This window comes from Mytilus galloprovincialis, chromosome 12 (assembly GCF_965363235.1).
Source record: "Mytilus galloprovincialis chromosome 12, xbMytGall1.hap1.1, whole genome shotgun sequence".
Taxonomy (NCBI): Eukaryota; Metazoa; Mollusca; class Bivalvia; order Mytilida; family Mytilidae; genus Mytilus; species Mytilus galloprovincialis.
Genome location: NC_134849.1, coordinates 71635304 through 71655942, shown reverse-complemented (window position 1 = coordinate 71655942; position 20639 = coordinate 71635304). Strand labels below are relative to the sequence as shown.

Below are 20639 nucleotides of genomic sequence, written 5' to 3'. Positions count from 1 at the left end.
GTCAATCAATTAGGTGGAAGCATTTTTCATTTGAATTTGTATACATTTGCTAAAATCTTTAACCCTACCCCTTCATTCTCAATTTATTCATAATTAATGAATTGTTATAGTTTTCTTTTTGAAAATTTTATTCCATTTTATGAGGTTTTTAAAAAAACTGGTAACCATATAAAATCCACACAACTGGTACTCTACACAATATAATACAGGGTGATCTTTTTGCTCAACACATACCTTCTGCTGCAGCTGCTAAATTTAGACACATAAATGTTGGATTTGTGAGCAGGACTTTCACTGCAGACCAAACATGGAGTAACTTCCCTTTAGTACCAGGGACTATTTCTGTTGTGGCGACTTTTTTGGTATTACTGCTATATACTTCCTTTTCTTTCTCTGCTTTGTACTTTTCTGAACCTAAATAAACCACAAGATAAAGAATTATCAAGAGTAACATTACTGTAAATTCAGAAATTATTGCCATGTTTTTATTATTGCGAAAAATGCAAGATGGTTATTATTGCAATCATCTAAACTTGCATTTTGAAATTTTTTACATGAATTAAACAGGATTTTTCTAATATCGCAAAATTTAAAATCGCATTTAAGTCTTACTAATAAATGACAAAATTGCAATAATAAATGAACGCAAATAAATTCTGAGTTAACAGTTTATAGTACCCCTTAAAAAATGAGGTACATGTAATTTTGTAGGAGTTTTATATGATTAGACTAACACTCATGTAAGGTTAGGTTGAATTTATCCCAATCTAGTCAAAATACGGAGTCTGTGTCCACACTTACAAGGATATGACAACACTTCAGTGGGTGTCCCATTGGGGGTTCTGATCCCGGATCCCGCTCATTGTTTTGTCAGATTCCTGTATCCTGCTTACACTATGTACATAAACAATTCTCATTTTTTTTGATAATTTCCTGTGTCCCGTTAGACTTCATTTTCCATTTTCACGGCACAATAATTTGATTTTCACGTGTCACATTTTAAACAAAAAATTGGCAATCCCACGTCACGCTTAGACCCCAATGAGACCCTCTTCAGTCTGGAAACTATTCCATTAGCCCATGTGTGCCCATAGATGGATGGCTTTGTTAAAATAATTCACAATTTTTATAATTTCAAATGCATAATTTAAAGGTTAAGATGTTGTAAAGACACCTGTATATTACCTGTTAATGTCTTATTCGTTTGGCAACAATTATTTTTTTGATGTTGACTACCAATACCTTGTAGACCTGGGTAGGTTGGTATGGATTTTATTTTTTTGGCCAACAACATGAGTAAAACATGTTTTAGATTTGCAAGAAAATGTCACGAGAGAAGGAAAACATTTTAAAAACAAAAAAAACAAACTAGAGGCTCTAAAGAGCCTGTGTCGCTCACCTTGGTCTATGTGCATATTAAACAAAGGACACAAATGGATTCATGACAAAATTGTATTTTGGTGATGGTGATGTGTTTGAAGTTCTTACTTTACTGAACGATTTTGCTTCTTACAATTATATCTATAATGAACTTTGCCCATTAGTAACAGAGAACTATATTTGGTAAAAATTTACATAAATTTACCAAATTAATGAAAATTGTTAAAAATTGACTATAAAGGGCAATAACTCCTTAAGGGGTCAATTGAACATTTAGGTCATGTTGACTTATTTGTAGATCTTACTTTGCTGAACATTATTGCTGTTTACAGTTTATCGCTATCTATAATAGTATTCAAGATAACCAAAAACGGCAAAATTTCTTTAAAAATTACCAATTGGAGGGCAGCAACCCAACAACCAGTTGTCCAATTCATCTGAAAAATTCAGGGCAGATAGATATTGACTTGATTAACAATTTAACTTCTTGTCAGATTTCCTCTAGATGCTTTGGTTTCATAGTTATAAGCCAAAAACTGCATTTTACCCCTATGTTCTATTTTTAGCCGTGGCAGCCATCTTGGTTGAATGGCCAGGTCATCGGACACATTTTTCAAACTAGATACCCCAAAGATGATTGTGGCCTAGTAGTTTCAGTGGAGATTTTGTAAAAGATTACTTAGATTTATGAAAAATGGTTAAATATTGACTATAAAGGGCAATAACTCCTAAAGGGGTGAACTGACCATTTTGGTCATGTTGACTTATTTGTAGATCTTACTTTGCTGAACATTATTGCTGTTTACAATTTATCTCTATCTATAATAATATTCAAGATAATAACCAAAAACAGCAAAATTTCCTCAAAATTACCAATTCAGGGGCAGCAACCCAACAACCGATTGACCGATTCATCTGAAAATTTCAGGGCAGATAGATCTTGACCTGATAAACATTTTTATCCCTGTCAGATTTCCTCAAAATGCTTTGGTTTTTGAGTTATAAGCCAAAAACTGCATTTTACCCCTATGTTCTATTTTTAGCCGTGGCGGCCATCTTGGTTGGTTGACCAGGTCACGCCACACATTTTTAAAACTAGATACCCCAAAGATGATTGTGGCCAAGTTTGGATTAATTTGGCCCAGTAGTTTCAGAGGAGAAGATTTTTGTAAAAGATTACTTTAATTTACGAAAAATGGTTAAAAATTGACTATAAAGGGCAATAACTCCTAAACGGGTCAACTGACCATTTTGGTCATGTTGACTTATTTGTAGATCTTACTTTGCTGAACATTATTGCTGTTTACAGTTTATCTCTATCTATAATAATATTCAAGATAATAACCAAAAACAGCAAAATTTCCTCAAAATTACCAATTCAGGGGCAGCAACCCAACAACCGATTGACCGATTCATCTGAAAATTTCAGGGCAGATAGATCTTGACCTGATAAACATTTCTACCCCATGTCAGATTTGCTCTAAATGCTTTGGTTTTTGAGTTATAAGCCAAAAACTGCATTTTACCCCTATGTTCTATTTTTAGCCGTGGCGGCCATCTTGGTTGGTTGACCGGGTCACGCCACACATTTTTTAAACTAGATACCCCAATGATGATTGTGGCCAAGTTTGGTTTGATTTGGCCCAGTAGTTTCAGAGGAGAAGATTTTTGTAAAAGCTAACGCCGGACGACGACGGACGCCGGACGACGGACGCCGGACGCAAAGTGATGAGAAAAGCTCACTTGGCCCTTTGGGCCAGGTGAGCTAAAAATCATACTTTTTTTCATGATTAAATAAATTACAGGTAAACGTTAGTTTTCTTGTTTGAATTGTTTAACAGTTTTACATTTGTGATTCAGGGCCTTTAATAGCTGACTATGCATTTTGGGCTTTGCTCATTGTTGAAAGCTGAAGGGTGACCTATAGTTGTTAATTTCTGTGTCATTTGGTCTCCTGTGGAAAGTTGTAGGAGAGGTGTCTCATTGGCAATCATACCACATCTTCTTTTTTATAAAAAATAAATTAGAAGGTAGGCAACATCCAACAATATAAATTATAATTTTGGCCTTATTTCAGTCATTTGGCTGCAACCTCATTCATTGATATATACCCTTTAACCCACCATTTTATTCACACGAGTACAATAAATACCTGGTAAAGATGTAGGAAATCCACAGATTGGTATTGAGATCATTAAAGCTAAAATTCCACTCAGCAAAAAACCAACCCACCATGCTCCTACCCATCTCGGACTCAGAGAATTTATTGATAAGCTGAAAAATAAATAAAAACAGAACACATTAGCAAAGTGCATACCAAACCCACCACACTCCAAACCATCTTGGACTAAGAGAATTTATTGATAAGCTGCAAAAAATAACTAGAGGCTCTAAAGAGCCTGTGTCGCTCACCTTGGTCTATGTGAATATTAAACAAAGGAAGCAGATTGAAAATTGACTACAAAGGTCAATAACTCCTACAGGGGTCAATTGACCATTTCGTTCATGTTGACTTATTTGTAGATCTTACTTTGCTGAACATTATTGCTGTTTACAGTTTACCTATATTTATAATAATATTCAATATAATAACCAAAAACAGCAAAATTTCCCTAAAATTACCAATTCAGGGGCCGCAACCCAAAAACAGGTTGTCCAATTCATCTGAAAATTTCAGGGCAGATAGATCTTCACCTGATTAACAATTTTACTTCATGTCAGATTTTCTCTAAATTATTTGGTTTTTGAGTTATAAGCCAAAAACTGCATTTTACCCCTATGTTCTATTTTTAGCCGTGGCAGCCATCTTGGTTTGATGGCCAGGTCACCGGACACATTTTTTAAACAAGAAACCCAAAAGATGATTGTGGCATAGTTTGAATCAATTTGGCACAGCATTTTCAGAGAAGAAGATTTTAGTAAAAGATATATAAAATTTACGAAAAATGGTTAAAAATTGACTTTAAAGGGCAATAACTCCTAAAGAGGTCAACTGACCATTTTGGTCATGCTGACTTATTTGTAAATCTGACCTTGCTGAACATTATTGCTGTTTACAGTTTACCTATATCTATAATAATATTCAATATAATAACCAAAAACAGCAAAATTTCCTTAAAATTACCAATTCAGGGGCCGCAACCCAAAAACAGGTTGTCCAATTCATCTGAAAATTTCAGGGCAGATAGATCTTCACCTGATTAACAATTTTACCCATGTCAGATTTGCTCTAAATGCTTTGGTTTTTGAGTTATAAGCCAAAAACTGCATTTTACCCCTATGTTCTATTTATAGCCATGGCGGTCATCTCGGTTAGTTGGCGGGGTCACCGGACACAATTTTTTAACTAGATACCCCAATGATGATTGTGGCCAAGTTTCAAATAATTTGGCCCAGCAGTTTCAGAGGAGAAGATTTTTCTAAAAGATTACTAAGATTTACGAAAAATGGTTAAAAATTGACTATAAAGGGCAATAACTCCTAAAGTGGTCAACTGATCATTTTGGTCATGTTGACTTATTTGTAGATCTTACTTTGCTGAACATTATTGCCTTTTACAGTTTATCTCTATCTGAAATAATATTCAAGATAATAACCAAAAACAACAAAATTTCCTTAAAATTACCAATTCAGGGGCAGCAACCTAACAACGGAATGTCAGATTCATCTGAAAATTTCAGGGCAGATAGATCTTAACCTGATTAACAATATTACCCCATGTCAGATTTGCCCTAAATGCTTTGGTTTTTGAGTTATAAGCCAAAAACTGCATTTTACCCCTATGTTCTATTTATAGCCATGGCGGCCATCTTGGTTAGTTGGCGGGGTCACCGGACACAATTTTTAAACTAGATACCCCAATGATGATTGTGGCCAAGTTTGGTTAAATTTGGCCTAGTAGTTTCAGAGGAGAAGATTTTTGTAAAAGTTAACGCCGGACGCAGGACGACGACGACGGACGACGACGACGGACGCCGGACGCCAAGTGATGAGAAAAGCTCACTTGGCCCTTTGGGCCAGGTGAGCTAAAAAACAGAACACTTTAGCAAAGTACAAAACAAACCCACCATACTCCATCCTATTTCAGAACTGAGAGAATTTATAAATAAGCTGTAACAGCATCAACAATTTTAAAGCATAAAACAAGGATGTGTCCATAGTACATGGATGCCCCACTTGCACTATGTTCAGTGGACCGTGAAATTGGGGTCAAAACTCTTACTGTAAACCAACTTATTTTCTTGGATACTTTATTTCGTTTTATCCTTTGAAGTTTTCTTCGTGGCTATTTAATTTTTAATATTTAATTATTTAAATTTATATGATGCAGTTCAATAAGGAAAGATCCAAGTATTACATTTTCACGATTTATAACCGCGTTATTTTTCTACTCGCGAAAAATAAGTTGGTTTACAGTATTTGGTATTCAAATTAGAAAGATCATATCATAGGGAACATGTGTACTAAGTTTCAAGTTGATTGGATTTCAACTTCATCAAAAACTACCTTGACCCAAAACTTTAACCTGAAGCATGACAGACAGAAGAACAAACGGACGCACAGACCAAGCCCATAAATGGGGTATAACAAATCCACAACGCTCAAATACATCATGGACTGAGAGAATTTATAAATAAGCAGTAAAAACATTAATAATTTTAAAACAAAACAAAACTTCCATGCTCCTACCCGCAGAAAACAAACCCAACAGGCTTCAATCCATCTTGGACTGGTAGAATGTATTGATAAGCTTTAAAATATCATAATTTAGTTGAGCACATAACAAACCCACCACGCTCCAACCATCTTGGACTGGTAGAATGTATTGATAAGCTTTAAAATATCATAATTTAGTTAAGCACAAACAAACACATGTTTAAAGCTATCTCAGACTGGTAGAATTTATTGATAAGCTTAAATACATAACAATTTTATTAAGCACATAACAAACCAATCACACTTTAACCATCTCAGACTTGTAGAATTTGATAAGCTTGAATACATAACAATTTTATTAAGCACATAACAAACCAATCACACTTTAACCATCTCAGACTGGTAGAATTTGATAAGCTTAAATACATAACATTTTTATTAAGCACATAACAAACCAATCACACTTTAACCATCTCAGACTTGTAGAATTTGATAAGCTTGAATACATAACATTTTTATTAAGCACATAACAAACCAATCACACTTTAACCATCTCAGACTTGTAGAATTTGATAAGCTTGAATACATAACATTTTTATTAAGCACATAACAAACCAATCACACTTTAACCATCTCAGACTTGTAGAATTTGATAAGCTTGAATACATAACAATTTTATTAAGCACATAACAAACCAATCACACTTTAACCATCTCAGACTGGTAGAATTTGATAAGCTTGAATACATAACATTTTTATTAAGCACATAACAAACCAATCACACTTTAACCATCTCAGACTTGTAGAATTTGATAAGCTTGAATACATAACATTTTTATTAAGCACATAACAAACCAATCACACTTTAACCATCTCAGACTTGTAGAATTTGATAAGCTTGAATACATAACATTTTTATTAAGCACATAACAAACCAATCACACTTTAACCATCTCAGACTTGTAGAATTTGATAAGCTTGAATACATAACAATTTTATTAAGCACATAACAAACCAATCACACTTTAACCATCTCAGACTGGTAGAATTTGATAAGCTTGAATACATAACATTTTTATTAAGCACATAACAAACCAATCACACTTTAACCATCTCAGACTTGTAGAATTTGATAAGCTTGAATACATAACATTTTTATTAAGCACATAACAAACCAATCACACTTTAACCATCTCAGACTTGTAGAATTTGATAAGCTTGAATACATAACAATTTTATTAAGCACATAACAAACCAATCACACTTTAACCATCTCAGACTGGTAGAATTTGATAAGCTTGAATACATAACATTTTTATTAAGCACATAACAAACCAATCACACTTTAACCATCTCAGACTGGTAGAATTTGATAAGCTTGAATACATAACATTTTTATTAAGCACATAACAAACCAATCACACTTTAACCATCTCAGACTTGTAGAATTTGATAAGCTTGAATACATAACATTTTTATTAAGCACATAACAAACCAATCACACTTTAACCATCTCAGACTTGTAGAATTTGATAAGCTTGAATACATAACATTTTTATTAAGCACATAACAAACCAATCACACTTTAACCATCTCAGACTGGTAGAATTTGATAAGCTTGAATACATAACATTTTTATTAAGCACATAACAAACCAATCACACTTTAACCATCTCAGACTGGTAGAATTTGATAAGCTTGAATACATAACATTTTTATTAAGCACATAACAAACCAATCACACTTTAACCATCTCAGACTTGTAGAATTTGATAAGCTTGAATACATAACATTTTTATTAAGCACATAACAAACCAATCACACTTTAACCATCTCAGACTGGTAGAATTTGATAAGCTTGAATACATAACATTTTTATTAAGCACATAACAAACCAATCACACTTTAACCATCTCAGACTGGTAGAATTTGATAAGCTTGAATACATAACATTTTTATTAAGCACATAACAAACCAATCACACTTTAACCATCTCAGACTTGTAGAATTTGATAAGCTTGAATACATAACATTTTTATTAAGCACATAACAAACCAATCACACTTTAACCATCTCAGACTTGTAGAATTTGATAAGCTTGAATACATAACATTTTTATTAAGCACATAACAAACCAATCACACTTTAACCATCTCAGACTTGTAGAATTTGATAAGCTTGAATACATAACATTTTTATTAAGCACATAACAAACCAATCACACTTTAACCATCTCAGACTGGTAGAATTTGATAAGCTTGAATACATAACATTTTTATTAAGCACATAACAAACCAATCACACTTTAACCATCTCAGACTGGTAGAATTTGATAAGCTTGAATACATAACATTTTTATTAAGCACATAACAAACCAATCACACTTTAACCATCTCAGACTTGTAGAATTTGATAAGCTTGAATACATAACATTTTTATTAAGCACATAACAAACCAATCACACTTTAACCATCTCAGACTTGTAGAATTTGATAAGCTTGAATACATAACATTTTTATTAAGCACATAACAAACCAATCACACTTTAACCATCTCAGACTTGTAGAATTTGATAAGCTTGAATACATAACATTTTTATTAAGCACATAACAAACCAATCACACTTTAACCATCTCAGACTTGTAGAATTTGATAAGCTTGAATACATAACATTTTTATTAAGCACATAACAAACCAATCACACTTTAACCATCTCAGACTTGTAGAATTTGATAAGCTTGAATACATAACATTTTTATTAAGCACATAACAAACCAATCACACTTTAACCATCTCAGACTTGTAGAATTTGATAAGCTTGAATACATAACATTTTTATTAAGCACATAACAAACCAATCACACTTTAACCATCTCAGACTTGTAGAATTTGATAAGCTTGAATACATAACATTTTTATTAAGCACATAACAAACCAATCACACTTTAACCATCTCAGACTTGTAGAATTTGATAAGCTTGAAAACATCACAAGTTAGTTAAAAATACAACAAACCTACCTTGGTACAACCAATCTTGGACTGATGGAATTTGGTATACTGGAAAAATCACAATTAAATCAAGCACAAAACCTATTGTGCACAGGCAAAAGTGCCAGGCATGATATATGCATGAAGGCCATTACATGCAAAAGTTGTGCATAAATCATGCGAAATATGAAGTATGCATAAATCGCATGATTTTCACATGTGGTTTTCACACGTTTTAAACATATGTATATCGCATAATTTCTTAAAAGCATGATTGACGCATGATTTTCGCACGATTATTGTGCGTGGCAAATTTACTAGTATACAACAGACTTTTATCAATTTTCCCAGAAAGACCCTGGCCGTTATGAAACAAAATAACTTTTTTTTCCTCCAGTTTCAAGGAGCTACAAAGAGGTGTATACCTGCTTGGGATGTATGTATTTTATGCACTTGAAAAAGATGGCAATATAATGGAAAATGAAATAATGCATGAATCACAGCAGAGTTCTTGATAAGTGGTGGTCCTAGGGATTTGTCCGTGGTGGTCCTAGCGGTTTGACCGTGGTGGTCCTAGAAATTTGACCGTGGTGGTCCTAGGGATTTGACCGTGGTGGTCCTAGGAATTTGACCACCACATATTTGGGAAGGATCAGCACAATTTTGGTAATTTACAATGGAAATGATAGTGAGGACCTGCCGATTTTCTTTAAGGACCACCAGGCAAAACAGATTTCCAGAACTCTGTCACAGAAGGTTGTGGATCTAACATTTTAAAAAGAGTGGTCCCGAAAAGGCAACATAACCAGTATAAATGCATTTACAATACATGTAGTTCCATAAGCCCCCACCCCCTTCCTAAAACTGTCTCTGGTAGCAGCTTTACATGAATTTGTTGAAAATGTCAACAAGATCTGAATTTGGGAAATTTTTCATTCACTAAAAAAAAGTCTGCAATTTAATAAAAAAATATCCGTAAGATAGGGTAATCACAGAAAAACCACAAATTCAAATGTTCAGTTACTTTAATAGGAGCATATTAAGAAAGGAGGCAATCCAGTTACCTCGAAGTTGATAAATTTTTTAGTTGTTAAGAATAGTTGTAGATTTATGTACAAGAATATTAATGGTTCTTTAATCATTGTTAATGGGACACAACTCCTTACTTTTTTCTGTATTTTTTTTTAACACAGCTGTGAATATATATGAATATTCATACATGTAACTGCTATCATATACATTATATCACATGTCAAAACATACCTGGTAGTACTAACTGAATCAAAATCTACATATAAATTAAGGAATGCTCCTCCTGCTAAATAACCTATAGCTGGTCCTACTATGGCAAAGGCATAAAATATACCTGCAAGTACAAATATATCAAATATTACTCATTTTAAACGTGGTATGTGACACTACAGGGAGGTAACTCTGTAAAAATCATCAAAATAAATATATCAAATATTACTCATGTTAAAGGTGGTATGTGACACTACAGGGGGGTAACTCTGTAAAAATCATCTAAATAAATATATCAAATATTAACCATGTTAAAGGTGGTTAGTGACACTACAGGGAGGTAACTCTGTAAAAAATCATCTAAATAAATATATCAAATATTAACCATGTTAAAGGTGGTATGTGACACTACAGGGAGGTAACTCTGTAAAAATCATCTAAATAAATATATCAAATATTAACCATGTTAAAGGTGGTATGTGACACTACAGGGAGGTAACCCTGTAAAAATCATCTAAATAAATATATCAAATATTAACCATGTTAAAGGTGGTATGTGACACTACAGGGAGGTAACTCTGTAAAAATCATCTAAATAAATATATCAAATATTAACCATGTTAAAGGTGGTATGTGACATTACAGGGAGGTAACTCTGTAAAAATCATCTAAATAAATATATCAAATATTAACCATGTTAAAGGTGGTATGTGACACTACAGGGAGGTAACTCTGTAAAGATCATCTAAATAAATATATCAAATATCAACCATGTTAAAGGTGGAATGTGACACTACAGGGAGGTAACTCTGTAAAAATCATCTAAATAAATATATCAAATATTACTCATTTTAAACGTGGTATGTGACACTACAGGGAGGTAACTCTGTAAAGATCATCTAAATAAATATATCAAATATTAACCATGTTAAAGGTGGTATGTGACACTACAGGGAGGTAACTCTGTAAAGATCATCTAAATAAATATATCAAATATTAACCATGTTAAAGGTGGTATGTGACACTACAGGGAGGTAACTCTGTAAAAATCATCTAAATAAATATATCAAATATTAACCATGTTAAAGGTGGTATGTGACATTACAGGGAGGTAACCCTGTAAAAATCATCTAAATAAATAGATCAAATATTAACCATGTTAAAGGTGGTATGTGACACTACAGGGAGGTAACTCTGTAAAAATCATCTAAATAAATAGATCAAATATTAACCATGTTAAAGGTGGTATGTGACATTACAGGGAGGTAACCCTGTAAAAATCATCTAAATAAATAGATCAAATATTAACCATGTTAAAGGTGGTATGTGACACTACAGGGAGGCAACTCTGTAAAAATCATCTAAATAAATAGATCAAATATTAACCATGTTAAAGGTGGTATGTGACACTACAGGGAGGTAACTCTGTAAAGATCATCTAAATAAATATATCAAATATTAACCATGTTAAAGGTGGTATGTGACACTACAGGGAGGTAACTCTGTAAAAATCATCTAAATAAATATATCAAATATTAACCATGTTAAAGGTGGTATGTGACACTACAGGGAGGTAACTCTGTAAAAATCATCTAAATAAATATATCAAATATTAACCATGTTAAAGGTGGTATGTGACACTACAGGGAGGTAACTCTGTAAAAATCATCTAAATATATATATTAAATATTAACCATGTTAAAGGTGGTATGTGACATTACAGGGAGGTAACTCTGTAAAAATCATCTAAATAAATAGATCAAATATTAACCATGTTAAAGGTGGTATGTGACACTACAGGGAGGTAACTCTGTAAAGATCATCTAAATAAATATATCAAATATTAACCATGTTAAAGGTGGTATGTGACATTACAGGGAGGTAACCCTGTAAAAATCATCTGAATAAATATATAAAATATTAACCATGTTAAAGGTGGTATGTGACACTACAGGGAGGTAACTCTGTAAAGATCATCTAAATAAATATATCAAATATCAACCATGTTAAAGGTGGAATGTGACACTACAGGGAGGTAACTCTGTAAAGATCATCTAAATAAATATATCAAATATCAACCATGTTAAAGGTGGTATGTGACACTACAGGGAGGTAACTCTGTAAAAATCATCTAAATAAATATATCAAATATTACTCATTTTAAACGTGGTATGTGACACTACAGGGAGGTAACTCTGTAAAGATCATCTAAATAAATATATCAAATATTAACCATGTTAAAGGTGACACTACAGGGAGGTAACTCTGTAAAAATCATCTAAATAAATATATCAAATATTAACCATGTTAAAGGTGGTATGTGACATTACAGGGAGGCAACTCTGTAAAAATCATCTAAATAAATATATCAAATATTAACCATGTTAAAGGTGGTTAGTGACACTACAGGGAGGTAACTCTGTAAAAAATCATCTAAATAAATATATCAAATATTAACCATGTTAAAGGTGGTATGTGACACTACAGGGAGGTAACTCTGTAAAGATCATCTAAATAAATATATCAAATATTAATTAGATATAGGAAGATGTGGTGTGAGTGCCAATGAGACAACTCTCCATACAAATAACCATGTTAAAGGTGGTATGTGACACTACAGGGAGGCAACTCTGTAAAAATCATCTAAATAAATATATCAAATATTAACCATGTTAAAGGTGGTTAGTGACACTACAGGGAGGTAACTCTGTAAAAAATCATCTAAATAAATATATCAAATATTAACCATGTTAAAGGTGGTATGTGACACTACAGGGAGGTAACTCTGTAAAAATCATCTAAATAAATATATCAAATATTAACCATGTTAAAGGTGGTATGTGACACTACAGGGAGGTAACTCTGTAAAAATCATCTGAATAAATATATCAAATATTAACCATGTTAAAGGTGGTATGTGACACTACAGGGAGGTAACTCTGTAAAAAACATCTAAATAAATATATCAAATATTAACCATGTTAAAGGTGGTTAGTGACACTACAGGGAGGTAACTCTGTAAAAAATCATCTAAATAAATATATCAAATATTAACCATGTTAAAGGTGGTATGTGACACTACAGGGAGGTAACTCTGTAAAAATCATCTAAATATATATATTAAATATTAACCATGTTAAAGGTGACACTACAGGGAGCTGCATTGGATAGAAACCTACCTTTTGAAAGTGCATGTACACATATATAAGACATTGATGGATTTCATAACAATGAAATACAAAATATAAGATGAAGTTTGGTCTATGTTTTACGGATGCTATAACACCTCAAATTTAAAAATTGTTAGACTTTCTGTAGAGATTTTATCAACCCCAACTAGGTTAACCATATTTACAGATGTATTGATATTCCTTTGCATATTAAGGTATATTTTTTTCCGACACAGCTCAAATATTGCTCAAGTTTAAATGGAATTCTATCATAAATATAGCAGTTTTGTGTTGTAGGGATGTATATATAACATCAAATGAATGAATCAATACAATGGAATCTTCTTAACTAAAATCGTGTTCATAAAAAAATTGTTGCATTTTGTAACTTTTCAAAACTTAAACATGGGAGATAACTCTTCATATTTATACTATTTCAAAACTGTTAAATGGGAGATAACTCTTCATTTTTGTACTTTTTCAAAACTGTAAAATGGGAGATAACTATTCTCTGCTTGATGAGATTTTTTTGTGGTTGTTTTTATGTTTTTTTTACTGTCTCATCACAGAGATCATGCTATTCACTTTTGATCAAGTTTTTCCCCGATTGACCATGTTGACATCCAAAACTGCTTACAATATTATTAAAATAATCATCTTAAATTAATTTAAGCATACTAGAAATTAAACTAGAATATTGATGGAGATGTTATATCTCTATACAAACTGTTTTTTTTTTTTTATTAAATCTCCTTCAAGTACCGATTTTTTTTCTTCTATTTTAACCTTAATGTGTATAAATGAAACATTCTAAGTTTTATTCTGTGTGCAATTTTAATAATATTGGTGTAACATTGTTTATGTTTAAACATACATAAAAAGGCATAATATACTTAAAAAATAATTGATGCAAGATATCCTTTATTGTAGTTTCAACATGGCATTATATTCGTGATTTTTTTTGCACGAGCGATAGTGAGGGCTAAGATAACACGAATATAATGCCATGTTTTTTTTACAATTTATCTTACCTATATACATTGATGATGATCTGAGTGGTAAGTTCTCATCAAGGTAGGTAACTCCTAACGTATACAAGGGGGCAGCACCTGCCCCATGTAAAAATTGTCCTAAATAAAACACCCATTTATAACTCGATAAACTATCTATTTTATTGTCACACTCCGTTGATCTATTATTAGATAAATGACACAAGTCTCCACTTGAAATAATCTCATATTCAGCAGCGGTAAACTTTGGTATTGAAAAAACAAATGATCCAATTGCCATGATAAATACACCTATTCCAAGATATCTAGGCTTACAACCGAGTCCTCCGAAATAACTAACAGGTATTAAGCAAAGGACAGAGGCAATGTCATAACTACTCGCTATAATCCCCGACTCTGTACTGCTCATGTCGTAACGACGCTCCACTGTAGATATCACAACATTTACGAACCCATTCACAACCATTCCCTGAAAAAAGAAATAAATGTTATGTTAATACATGTGTTTTTAGATGGCTCTCTTTCTTATTAAGTTTTTTATCCCAGCAAGTAATTTTTCAGAGCACATGAAAACTGTCAGTATAAATCATTACTGATTAAAATTTGAAATGTGTGAAATATGTTGTTACAATTTCAGTCCAATTGTCTGAAATATGTTGTTACAATCATCCATTGATTTAATTGTTTTATTTTGAGGTCCTCTATTTTTTTATTTTATTTTTTTTTAAATTACAGCGAAAAAGATGAAAATAATAGTTGATTGGGAAACAAGTCATTGCAACTAATTTCATTCCCTTTCCACTTTGCGGGTGCGAGCGCTGCCTTGTTGCAGCATTAGCCTGCTTTGTTTCAAAATCTTTTACATGTAAATATGGCTCTGAGTCTCTCTGAACACAGGTCAGTCATTTATCACCCCCTTAAGATACTAATGAAAGCCTTACACTGGAAATATTTGACAAATAGACAGTAATTCAACAGCACAAAAAGGTACAATGCAAGAATTAATTCTTAACAGTAGATTTTTAAAAATCTTTGTTCAATAAGCCATGACAACTAGTGACTGAGATCGTCAAAGTATAAGGATTAGACCTCAGTGGCGGATCCAGGGTTGGAACCCCCCTTTTTTTTTGGCCGATCAATGCATTTGAATGGGAGCATATAGTTGAAACCCCCCTTTACTCTGGGTTGGGAACCTCCCCTTTTTTTTGGCCGATCAATGCATTTGAATGGGAGCATATAGTTGAAACCCCCCTTTACTCTGGGTTGGGAACCCCCCCCTTTTTAAATTGGCTGGATCTGCGCCTGGACCTAGAGGATTACACAAGAAAGAAGTCAATGAAAATATGAAGACGTGAGAAAATCATCAAAATTACGTAACCAAACAGCCTTCAATAACGCGACTTATACTTTTACAATGAGGCAGTGTCACAAATTAAACTTCAATAACGCGACTTATACTTTTACAATGAGGCAGTGTCACAAATTAAACTTCAATAACGCGACTTATACTTTTACAATGAGGCAGTGTCACAATTTAAACTGATTGTATCGTTTGTAAAACCATCTGTTTAAAAGAGTTTTTTTAATCATCAAGAACTGAAACTTTTTGCTTGTCATTCCCGTGTTTCTTTTGGCTTGGATCTTGTCTTTCAATTTGGCAAACAGTTTTTATAACACTTATATTAGCCATTTTCACCATTTTATAAGATCAACAATCAGCTGTAGGTAATCAAATTTTAATTTAAAACTATCCAACTTTGAAATAAAATTGGTAGCCGTCCAAAATTTTTAAATTTAAAGATTGTACTAAGATATACAAATCAAAAGACATACTTAAATATAACTAAGATCCCAGCATGTTTGTAGTTTGAACACACAAATTTAAAGTACATCAGATTAAAATAGTAGAGAAAGAGAGAAAAAATAATCTTTCGTTCTTCATTTATCAATTAAACTTGGTTAAATAAATGGTATCGTGGCATGCATCTCAAATATACAAATTAATAATACATATTTAAAGTAATTTTAGCAAATCATACTGTTAAAGAGGGTGAAAAAGGGATATTTTCGTGCAACATGTTTTGTCATTTTTATTTCATGTACAGCCGTGAAAGATGTTTGTTATTCACCGTGTTTCATGAAATCAGTAAAAAGATCATCGTGCAAGACGTTTTTTTATTGTTCATTCATTAAGAAATGGCAATTTTATTTCACATTTTTCCTTTCAAATCCCCCCCCCCCCCCCTTTTACACCCCTCGTTAAAGAGTTTTCACATTAAGTTTCATTTGAATCCATTTGAAGAATTGATCTACACTTGTTTTAAGATTACATATCCTGAGGCTCAGATACTGTGATGAAAGAGTATCGCAAACTTAATGTTAAATTATGCAATTATATGAAAAAGAGGTTGCACATGCTTTAGTGCTATTAAAGGATACCCGACTTCTTATTGAAGTACATGTAATTCATGCTTTCATTACACAAGAGTGCACACGCTGAAATGTCTCGCCTTCTATACTAATCATTGATATTATGTTGATAGTCCTAAGTATGAAGCTAAGCTTTATTACAACTGTCGCATAAACTTAACATTAACCAAGATAACTAAACAAAGACCAATGAACCTTGAAAAAGAGGTCCAGGTCAGATGAACCATGCAAGGCAGACAGGTACAGCTAACAATGCTTCTATACAACATATATAGTTGACACATTACTTATAGTTTAAGAAAAATAGACCAAAACACAAAAACTTAACAATGTGCAATGAAATGTGAAAATGAGGTCACAGTTAAATAAAACCTGCTCGACTGACATAAAGATCATAAAATATTTTTATACACCAAATATAGTTGACCTATGGCATATATAGCATTAGATAAAAAGACCAAAACTCAAAAACTTAACTTTGACCACTGAACCATGAAAATGAGGTCAAGGTCACATGACATCTGCCCGCTAGACATGTACACTTAACAATCATTCCATACAACAAATATAGTAGACCTATTGCATATGGTATGAGAAAAACAGACCAAAACACAAAAATTTAACTATAACCACTGAACCATGAAAATGAGGTCAAGGTCAGATGACACCTGCCAGTTGGACATGTACACCTTACAGTCCTTCCATACACCGAATATACTAGCCCTATTGCTTATAGTATCTGAGATATGGACTTGACCACCAAAACTAAACCTTGTTCACTGATCCATGAAATGAGGTCGTGGTCAAGTGAAAACTGTCTGACAGACATGAGGACCTTGCAAGGTACGCACATATCAAATATAGTTATCCTATTACTTATAATAAGAGAGAATTCAACATTACAAAAAATTTGAACTTTTTTTTCATGTGGTCACTGAACCATGAAAATGAGGTCAAGGACATTGGACATGTGACTGACGGAAACTTCGTAACATGAAGCATCTATATACAAAGTATGAAGCATCCAGGTCTTCCACCTTCTAAAATATAAAGCTTTTAAGAAGTGAGCTAACGCCGCCGCCGTAGCCGCCGGATCACTATCCCTATGTCGAGCTTTCTGCAACAAAAGTTGCAGGCTCGACAAAAAAGGAGAAAGAGAGAGTGAAAGAGAGTAGGAGGATATTATCAATGAGAAAAAAAAGAATTTGAAATGATTTATATCTTAGTTTTTCATATCTTGGTAAAACAATATTCTTTTGTTGTTATATTCTTAAAACCCTAGTCAGGTGGTGAAAGGGTTATCAGCACTCTCAGATAAAAACTAATCAATGACAAGCTGCTGATCAAATATGAAGCATTAGTATAGTACCAGAGAAGAGCTACAATAATATTTGTGAACAAACGAGCGGACAGACAGACAGACAGACAGACGGGCGGACGGTACGACGAATGGATGGACAGACAGACAAACTGAATACAATATAGTTTCAAACCTATTTGATACTACTCAATTTTGTAGTTGCATTTCAAGCTTAACTTCAAAGTTCTGTTGCCAAGACCCACAAAGTTCTTACATTTTTTGAGATTATTTTCATGAACACTGCTATGAAATACAGGTGTGCAATGTATGAACCAACAGTTGCATTGACCAAAATATTCCATGCTTGAATAACGACATATGACATATGATGTTTAAAGAAGTGACTGCCCAGCAGATCCAAGTTTTTGAGAACAAAATATTGAAACAAGGTGTTCTGAAAGTTTTGACTACCACATTTAGTGTAATTTTAGTATTTTTGCAACGAAGAAAAAATAATGAGATCCAGCAGATTGTCTTGAAGGACCACCACGGAAAAAAAGATTTTGACACTTCCAGCAGACTTAAAAAATATTGTTTACATGGTGAAACTTAACATTATTAAGTTCTTGACTAATTCTCATATTTGTCTGCTTAACAGCACACAAGCCAAATCAGCTCCATGTAGCTTCATGTACGAACAGTTACAGACAGACAAGGTGATTGCTATATCCCCCACCGTGTATTGAGGTATAATAATACAGAAGCAACAAAATTCAGATAAGTAGCATACACAGCATAGGAAAATATCTCTTCAACTAATTCTCAATGGAATTAGTATGGATTTCTTCTGCAATAGTATGCATAATATATCATTTACGATTCTGATTGTGATAAATTCTGTTTCTGCAATAGTATGCGTAATATATCATATACAATTGACATGACTGACACTAACGTAAATTATGTAAATCTGAAGACGTTGTTTTCATCACTCAGTTCGTCAGTTTCTTATCCTTATCAGATAACTGATGTACTTCACAATTTTTTTTGTTTTTTTTTTTGGTTGTAAATTTTCATCATTTTTTAAAGCATGCAAAGAAGAATTTAAATTAACAGTTTGTAATTCCACTCTTGACTTCTGGCTGTTAAACTACAACAACTTTCATCAATTCATTCATTTTTTGTAGAATAATTTAACATTGAGGAATTTAAATTGACATTTTCAGAATTCTGGCAGCAGTTTTCATCAATTTAAACTGGTTTTTTTTTGGTGGTAAATAAATTAATTTCAAAATCAAGTAATTTGTTTTCCAACTTTTGTTTGACTTATACTTTTGTGAAAAATGATGCATTTATTGTTAATCCAGTTACAGATAGAACATGAATACATACGTCACTAAATATAATTGGAGACAATTGTTCTGTATAATGACCATATTGATACTTTTTCACAAAATTCTTATGCTTTATCAGCTCTTTGGTGGGGTTGTTGTCTCTTTGACATTCCCAATTGCCATTCTCAATTATATTTCATTAAGATTAATATTGATAGTAAGAAATGCTGAAATGTGTATGATCGCGAGGTACGAGAAATTTTACTCATAAGATTTTTTCTGAAAAGAGCCACAAGTCCTCCCTCATAAGCCATATAACTCAGAATTTTTCATCAATTTTCCAACCATATATTGTAGAAGGATTTTACAATTACCAAACAACTATAACTATTTTATCAGTTCTGCGTAATCTTTAAGTCTAGTTTTTTGAATTCATACTACAAAAGTCATAAATTTACTGATTGCACATGAATGAAGATAAAAACAATTTTAAATATTGATACAAAATAAATGCATATGGATGATATCTTTAGCCTTTTCAATTACCAAGGGACATATATTAAGTCTGTGTTATATCACTAGTATTACATAACAATCGACTAAAAACTTCCCCACAACGAAAAACAATTCTTTGTATATTGCATAACAAATGGGATAAAAAACTTCTGAACTAGGAGAGATGATTCTTAAAGGGATAGTAGCTACGATTTTGACAAAATTATGAACAAGTTTTAAAGCTGCTAAAATCAAAGATATGTACTAAATATAAGCAATAAGATCGCTAAAATGTTTTCATAAAATACAGAAGTGTTAATAATTGATAATTCATATCGTGTAGTGTGCCTATTCATCTCATTAATTATGCATCGGGTTTACTTCTCGAACTTTGCCGACATAGCGAGTGAGCTAACCAAGATATATATAGATACGAACACGTGCTTTTTGTTTTCTTATATATTTGATAATTACTCTTTATTAAACGTACATATTTGACGCCATTTATCAAATTATGTAAATAAAAAATATAACAAATACCGTCATATTATTCCAACCCAAGATTCTCCAACAATGGCGATATTAAACACTTGTTATTACATTTGTATGACCAAACCATGTTGATAATGTATA

General features: G+C 32.5%; 1 protein-coding gene across 5 annotated transcripts in view; it reads right to left on the bottom strand.

Annotated features, from left to right (window-relative positions):
• LOC143054736 (solute carrier organic anion transporter family member 4A1-like) overlaps positions 1-20639 on the bottom strand; it is a 90776-nt gene that overhangs the window by 11379 nt on the left and 58758 nt on the right. For 4 of the 5 annotated variants that reach the window (XM_076227766.1, XM_076227769.1, XM_076227768.1 and 1 more), the window contains 5 exons: positions 14469-14916; positions 10289-10391; positions 9056-9094; positions 3533-3654; positions 235-414 (listed from right to left, as the gene is read on the bottom strand). In XM_076227766.1, the coding sequence (XP_076083881.1) occupies positions 235-414; positions 3533-3654; positions 9056-9094; positions 10289-10391; positions 14469-14916 (892 nt within the window). The remainder of the gene's footprint in view (positions 1-234; positions 415-3532; positions 3655-9055; positions 9095-10288; positions 10392-14468; positions 14917-20639) is intronic. The other variant, XM_076227770.1, reaches the window with a different exon arrangement.